The sequence below is a fragment of the Orcinus orca genome, chromosome 7, assembly GCF_937001465.1.
Source record: "Orcinus orca chromosome 7, mOrcOrc1.1, whole genome shotgun sequence".
Classification (NCBI taxonomy): domain Eukaryota; kingdom Metazoa; phylum Chordata; class Mammalia; order Artiodactyla; family Delphinidae; genus Orcinus; species Orcinus orca.
Genome location: NC_064565.1, coordinates 102036577 through 102044003, shown reverse-complemented (window position 1 = coordinate 102044003; position 7427 = coordinate 102036577). Strand labels below are relative to the sequence as shown.

At 64.7% G+C, this 7427-nt stretch overlaps 1 protein-coding gene across 1 annotated transcript; it reads left to right on the top strand.

Moving 5' to 3' along the window:
- Positions 1-321: 321 nt before the first annotated feature.
- On the top strand, positions 322-7016 carry IHH (Indian hedgehog signaling molecule). Its single transcript, XM_004262703.4, has 3 exons — positions 322-1169; positions 3599-3860; positions 5594-7016. The coding sequence occupies exons 1-3, from the start codon at positions 858-860 to the stop codon at positions 6250-6252; spliced, it is 1233 nt and encodes a 410-aa protein (XP_004262751.3). The 5' UTR covers positions 322-857; the 3' UTR covers positions 6253-7016.
- The last annotated feature ends 411 nt before the right edge of the window (positions 7017-7427 follow it).

Below are 7427 nucleotides of genomic sequence, written 5' to 3'. Positions count from 1 at the left end.
CTTCCCCGCAAGGGACACCGTAGGCGGCTATGCGGTCCGGCCACTGCCCCCCGCCCCTCGCGTCCGGCCGCGCCGTGGGTTGCGGTCTCTGTGGGGGTGGCAGCTCCTGGCGGGGCACCCCGGAGCCGCGGGGAGCCCAGAGGCGAGGCCAAGGCGGGGTGGGGCGCGTCCGGGCGGGGAGGGCAGACTCAGGCAGTGCAGGGGGCGCCAAGGGCAGCGGGCGGGCGGACGCACGGCGGAGGAGCAAGCGGGACGAGGGCTGGCTAGTGCCGCGGCCGCCCGCCCGAGGGGGAGGAGGCTGTGCTGCCCTTGCCGCAGGTTTGCTGTCGAGCGCACAGGAGGCAGGGACATGGGTAGGGTGCGGTCTGCGCGGGGCCCGAGCCCGGATCTCTTCCATTTCCCCTCTCACTCGGCCCCGGGCTGCGCCGCAGACGGCAGCAGCTCCCGCTCCGCCCCAGCCGCCTGACCGCCGGGCCGGGGTGCTAACCGCGGGGCCCGCCAGCCCGCCGTCCCGGACAGCCCAGCCCAGACCGGCGGCCCGCAGCCCCGCCGCCCGCCGCCCCCCGCCGTCGCCGCGTTGCCAAAACAAACGGGCCGGCCTATTTATTGGCGGCCGGCGAGCCGGGCAGCTCAGAGTCGAGGCGCCGAGGGGGACAGAGCGCCGCCACCAGCCAGGGCCCCGGGCCCCCGCCCTGCACCTGAGTCCCGCCGGCCCTGCGCCGCGCAGCCCATGGCGCCCCCACCTGGAGCCCCCCGGAGCCACCCGGACGCCTGAGCCCCCGCAGCGCTCCCGTCGACTCGCCCACCCATCAGCCCACCAGGCGTCCTCTCCCGCCGGTCTCCCGGGCTCCCCGGCCATGTCTCCTGCCCGGCTCCGGCCCCGACTGCGGTTCTGCCTGCTCCTGCTGCTGCTGCTGGTGCCGGCGGCGCGGGGCTGCGGGCCGGGCCGGGTGGTGGGCAGCCGCCGTCGGCCGCCGCGCAAGCTCGTGCCGCTCGCGTATAAGCAGTTCAGCCCCAACGTGCCCGAGAAGACCCTGGGCGCCAGCGGGCGTTACGAAGGCAAGATCGCGCGCAGCTCGGAGCGCTTCAAGGAGCTCACCCCCAACTACAATCCCGACATCATCTTCAAGGACGAGGAGAACACAGGCGCCGACCGCCTCATGACCCAGGTGAGCGCGAAACGCCCTCGCTGGGCGCCGCCGCCGAAGCACCGCCACCTGCCCGGCCCTACCCGCCCCCTGGCACCTTTCCTTGACTGGCTGGCACGCCCCCTGGCACCTGCCCTTCTCGCCGAGATGGGCCGGCCGGGGTCCCGGCGGAGTGTTAGCATTCCCCGAGCCCGCCGGAGGCTGTGAGAAGAGCTCCCCGCTGCCAAGAGCCACAGCCCAGCCGGTTGGCCGTGGCCCCTCTGCCCTGGAGTGCTGGCAGCTCAGGTCAGATGCGGCACCTGGAGGTACCTCTACCTGACTGCCTCCTGCGCCTCCGGGATGCACCAGTCCCTCCCGGCCTAATCTTCCGCACGGCTGCGCCCCTTTCATTTCGAGGCGATTTGGCACCCCTGAGGCGAAGAAGCTCCGGGCGCGGAGGGCCCCACTGGCCTTTCCTTCCCGTGCGCTCTCGGTTCTCAGCGCTGCCCCCTCCTGGAGCAGCGCCCCGGCGGGGTCTGGGTTTAAGGAACAGCGGGGAATATTAGAGCCAGGAGGTGGAGGTGGGGAAGGGAACTTGAAGGGCAAGCCCACGTGTCTGTCCCGAGAGCTGAGCGGCGCAGCTGCAGTTGAAGGGTGAGGTGCCAGGCCTCCGGGCTCTGAGACCTAACTTCGGGGGGGGGAGCGGGGGGTCCCTGGATTTTATGGCGGGGATGGATTGAAAGAGAGGGGCTGGGATGCCGGACAGCCCCACAGCAGGGCTAACTTTAGTCTCTGCGTGCTCGGAACAGGACCAGCACTCAACCCAAGCGCCTCGGGAAGGGGTGGGGGTGGGGGGGTGGAGAGCAAACTTTCTTCCCTGCTGCCGGGTTCGCAAGGGAAGACATCTCCGTCCCCTTCCTTAGTGGTCTCCCGGGGCTTCCACCGCAGGCAGGCGGCCTGCTTTCTAGGTGCTCTGGGAACGGCAGCTAGACCACGGCCCTCAGCATGCGCTCTGGCGCCGGGTCTGGCCGGCGGGTGTCGGGGCGAAGGTTGGCTGGTGGCCGGGCCGGGCCGGGCGCCGAGGAATGCAGATAAGGATCCGGGCCACGGGCTGGGCAATCATTGACAGCGCGTGCCCGGGCTCTGGACCCGAGGAGGGGAGGGGTGGTGGGGGATAGAGGGGCGGGGAGCAGGGGCCGCGGAGCGGACATAGGTGGGTGGCTAGAAGCCTGGCGGCAAGGAACACACGGAGCTCCCTCCCCGGGCCGTGAGCACCCCCAGCTAGATTGCATCCTGGGACGCATCTTGGGAGGACCGACAGGGCCTTGGGTTTTAGCCGCTGTTGGCTCCTGGGAGACCGAGTCCAAGGGTCTGTGGGGCCCGGGCTCTGAGGGGCGGGGGTAGTTCGAAACATGGGCTGCCTACACTTGGGAGTGCCTGGCACCTCAAAGTGAAGGACTGTGGAAAGGCCCCTCTCCCCCAGGCCCCACCCCCCAGTCAACTGCGGGGTCCCTTGGGCTCCAGGCACGAAAGGAGCCAGCACAGACGATGATCTCTGCGGTCCTTCCCCCAGGGCACAGCTCGACTCCCACTCCATGGGAGGCGGAGCATGAAGCCGGCTCCCTGAGATCACACGCTCAGTTTCTCGGGTCCCTTCCCAGACAGGGGCGGCGCAGAGGTGCTGAGGGCTCTCGACTCAGGGAGAACGTTGCCTGGGTTTATCAACCCGGAGCGCACCCCTTGCAGCGGGAGACCATCCGCATGGTCCTCCATCTGGGCAGGCCAGGCGCTGGCCTTTACACCAGCTTCTGGCTCCCGGGCTGCCGCCTCCCCTGAGCGGGTGCGGGCCGGTTTTGGATCGTGAGGGTCCCAGCAGGAATGCTCTGTGGCGCCGAGGGATCCAGGCAGGCTTGGGATTCCCCTCCAACATACCCCCAGGCTGCTGAGGCGCTTCGCACCTGCCGCGCCTGCTGCGCCCTGGCCGCTTCGGGGGCCTCAGCCCTGGGGCTACGGTGACACCTACTGGGCTCCTCGAGGCTTGCACGCCTAGCAGGCCGGCGGCTGGCAGTCAGCTCTGCTACCACCTTTATTCTCCAGGCAGCAGGCGGTCCCTGGTCCCTGGTCCCGCGGTGAGACCGAGGGACCCGGCGCTTAAAAGGTGGAGCCCTGTCTGTGGAGGGATCAGTAATCCCAGCAGGAGAGAGAGAGCTTAGAGAAAAGCCCCCAAGGGTGAGCGAATCGACGCGCCCTCCAGATTTGTGGCAACACCGCGCGGGCCAGGTCCCTGGGGCAGCTGATGCTAGACGGGAAGGAGCACTTTAGGACTCTCTGTTCCTAGGAGAGAGGGATAGAGCACCCTCCCCGGTTTCCCGACTCCAGCGAGTGCAGTGGGAGAGTGAGGGACGAGGCTGCGCCGTAACCTGCCTGCGGGCCAGCTCCTCCCCCTAACTCGGCTTCCTTTCCTCTCGCAGCGCTGCAAGGACCGCCTGAACTCGCTGGCCATCTCGGTGATGAACCAGTGGCCCGGGGTGAAGCTGCGGGTGACCGAGGGCTGGGATGAAGATGGTCACCACTCGGAGGAGTCGCTGCATTATGAAGGCCGCGCGGTGGACATCACCACGTCGGACCGCGACCGCAATAAGTACGGACTGCTGGCGCGCTTGGCAGTGGAGGCTGGCTTCGACTGGGTGTATTACGAGTCCAAGGCGCACGTGCATTGCTCCGTCAAGTCCGGTGAGCCGCTGCCGGGGGGCTGGGCCCGGGGCCGGGGCCGCAGGGCATGGACAGGCGGCGCTGGGCCCGCCAGGGCCAAGAAGGTGAAGAGACCCTCCCAGGGATGGAGGCGGGGACCCCGGGGAAGAGGACGTCTGCGGCGCTCCCCGCTGCTGCTCCTGACCACCTGCTCGACCCGTGCCTGATAGTGTCATGGCAGGAGCCTAGGGAGACAGGGCCCTGTCCCAGCGACGCTGGGTGCTGACTTGGCGGTCCACAGTCCAGAGCCTGCCGCAGGAGGTGCAAGACAGAGCAAGCTGGCCAGATGGAGGAAGCCAGGCTGACAGAGACGGCCTCCCCACCCAGTGTGGTGCAGAACGCTAGGGGGTGGGGTGGGACCAGGGGCCAGAGTGTGCCCAGACACCAGCGTGCCTGAGCGGGAGCCAGGAGCCCAGAGGTTCAGAACCCACGGCCCAGCTGCAGGTCAGGCCCTTTAAGGCACTGTGTACGCCCCTCTCAGGGGGCGCAGGCGTCCCCAGCCTCTCCTCCAGGGCCCTGAAGCTGGACATTTGGGGGCAAAGCCAGCCATGAGGGCAAGAATAAACAGAGTGGACTTAATAAAGTGGATTTTCCCAGATCGGCCGCCTTGTTGATCAGAATTGGCAGGCACTGGGGCCTCGTCCCCCCCCTCAAATCTTGTCAGCGTCCCTGTCACCTGCATTGAACCCAGTCATGGATGCTTCAAATGGTTCCTGTGTGACTGCCAGCGTGGTCCCCCCTCGCTGCAGGCTCAGCCCTCCATGCCGGCCCCATGCAGCTGTCACACTCACAGACCTGGCACACTGAGACCAGGCAGGCTTTTACTATTCCTGATCCCACCTGGGCTCACAGTGGTGACCCCACCCTGACCTTTCCCCTCAGCACTTCCCTGCCAACTGTGTCTGCTTCAAGTCACATCAACCCTTCACCTGCTAACGTCGGCCAGGTGCCAGCTCCTAGGGTGGCCACTTGCCTTCATAACTCCTAACCCCCAAACACTATTCTGCATCCCACCCACTGATGCCATGGTGTCCCGTCCCCGCACAAGGACCCAGCACATGAACTGAAGATGGTGATTTCACCCTTGCCACTGAGCCACACCCTGGCCTGGCCATTCACTCTGAGCTTCCCCAGGAGTCTGTATTCTCACCACTGACTGGTCCTCCTCTCCCTTGGAGTATAGACTCCAAGGGCCGGTTCTGGCACAGAACTTGGGGTGTCAGTCTGAGAGGGCAATTTTGGGAAGCATCTGAGCAATGGGTGAGAAATAATGGGACATCCAGATGCCAGAGGTGCTAAGCAACTTGCCTTCTCGACGAAGCTGCAGCTTCTGGGTGTCAAGTCACAGCTGACCACTGCTTGGCTCAGCTGACCTCTGGCCTCTCTGACTACTTCACAGCCTTGTCAGGATTGGGAGCAGATGGGGGGGCTTCACATGGGCTTCAGGAGGGCCCTTTCCCTCACACCCACTGGGTCTTGAAGCCTCAGTGTGCTCCTCTCATTGGCAAAGCATTAGGCTGGGGAGGAGGGCAGGAGGTCACACTGTGGGCTGGGGTGGATTCAAGGCTGCATGGAAAGTGGGGGGCAGGGGACAGGATATGGCGATGGGGGGCAGCCTGGGATCAAGAGGAACTCTGGCTGGACTGGGGAGGGATGCTGTGACCGGGAATCCAAGCTCCACAGCAGTAATGCCTTCATGTCCCTTCTTCCCACAGAGCACTCGGCCGCGGCCAAGACAGGCGGCTGCTTCCCTGCTGGAGCCCAGGTGCGCCTAGAGAGTGGGGCACGTGTGGCCTTGTCAGCCGTGAGGCCAGGAGACCGAGTGCTGGCCATGGGGGAGGATGGGAGCCCCACCTTCAGCGACGTACTCATTTTCCTCGATCGCGAACCAGACAGGCTGAGGGCCTTCCAGGTCATCGAGACCCAGGACCCCCCGCGCCGACTGGCACTCACACCCGCCCACCTGCTCTTCACGGCCAACAATCACACAGAGCCAGCCACCCACTTCCGGGCCACGTTTGCCAGCCAAGTGCAGCCCGGCCAGTATGTGCTGGTGGCGGGGGTCCCAGGCCTGCAGCCTGCCCGAGTGGCAGCCGTCTCCACACACGTGGCCCTTGGGGCCTACGCCCCATTAACGAGGCATGGGACACTGGTGGTGGAGGATGTGGTGGCCTCTTGCTTCGCGGCCGTGGCTGACCACCAGCTGGCTCAGTTGGCCTTTTGGCCCCTGCGACTGTTTCACAGCTTGGCGTGGGGCAGCTGGACCCCAGGGGAGGGTGTGCACTGGTACCCCCAGCTGCTCTACCGCCTGGGACGTCTCTTGCTGGAAGAGGGCAGCTTCCACTCACTGGGCATGGCTGGGGCAGGGAGCTGAAAGGATCCCTCTACTGCCCTCCCAGAACTGCCCAAATGGGTCCAAAGGCCTACCTGCCAGGAGGGCGCTGGCCCTGGAAGGGGCCTGAGCGGGGACACTGGTTTCTACCATCTCCTCCACCACAGGTGTACATCACTGAGACTTGGGCAATGCCAGCGTCCTCCACCCCCATCCTGGTGTAGTGACAAAGCTGCAAGCTGAGCTGGCAGTGGGGGGTGGCCTCTCTTTCTATCCTAGAGACCAGTGGGTCCCAACCCAGCCAGCTCTCACTATGATTTTTCATACTTGCCTCCCCCAATGCGGAAGGCTCATTCCATCCATCTTAGGCCCCTCTTAAGTGGGCTTGCACCTCAGTTGATGCTGCTAGATTCCCTGGGAGCCAGCAGGGAGCCGGCTGGACTCAATGCTGCCCAGAACTCAGAAGGCTGCAGGGTGGGGCAGCCAGCCTGGCCATCCTGAGGCATGACCTTCCTCTCTGGCCACGCTCCTCGGGACACAACCAGAGACTGTCGCTATCAGTGTACAGAGTTCCGTGTTCCGGCCAATGTGATCGTAGTGCCAGGACTGGGTGAGGGGCTGGATGTCCTTCCCACCCCTGCCCAGGCTCTGCATTCCCACTTCTGCTGAACCATGACCCCCCACCCCTCCTCCGGTCAGTCTCCCCCACCTTATTTATTGGCACCGAGGGGGAAGCCCATGGGAAAATTTTGGGGATGTTTTGGTCTTTTCTTCCTTTTGTAATAAAAATTATTTAAGTTGTTAGAGCCCTAGTGTCCAGGATGCCGAGTAGGGCCGATACACAGAGATCCCGGAGCCATGGGTGGGGCTGTCCAGGGCTGTGCTCACCTTCCTCCAAGGTCAAAACTTCCAGAGCTCCCACCCCCTCTGTGGGCCCTTTTCTCACCCAGTAGGTCTGCAAAGTCTCAACAGAGAGCTGTGCTCTGTGCCAGGCAAGGCCTTTCCATGCTGACTCGAAAGCTTACCCTAAACAGTTAGACCAGTCAAAGAACTGATGTAACTAGTCCATGGTCATTTCCCTCATCTAGAACCTGATTTAAGGTGCTTTCCCTGCTTATTCTGGTCTTTCTCAGGGCCTGGGTTTCTGATTTTTCACAGTGGATAATGAACCGTGGTATGAAAATATTCTGTAGAATTCACACCTGCCTTGTGGCCCA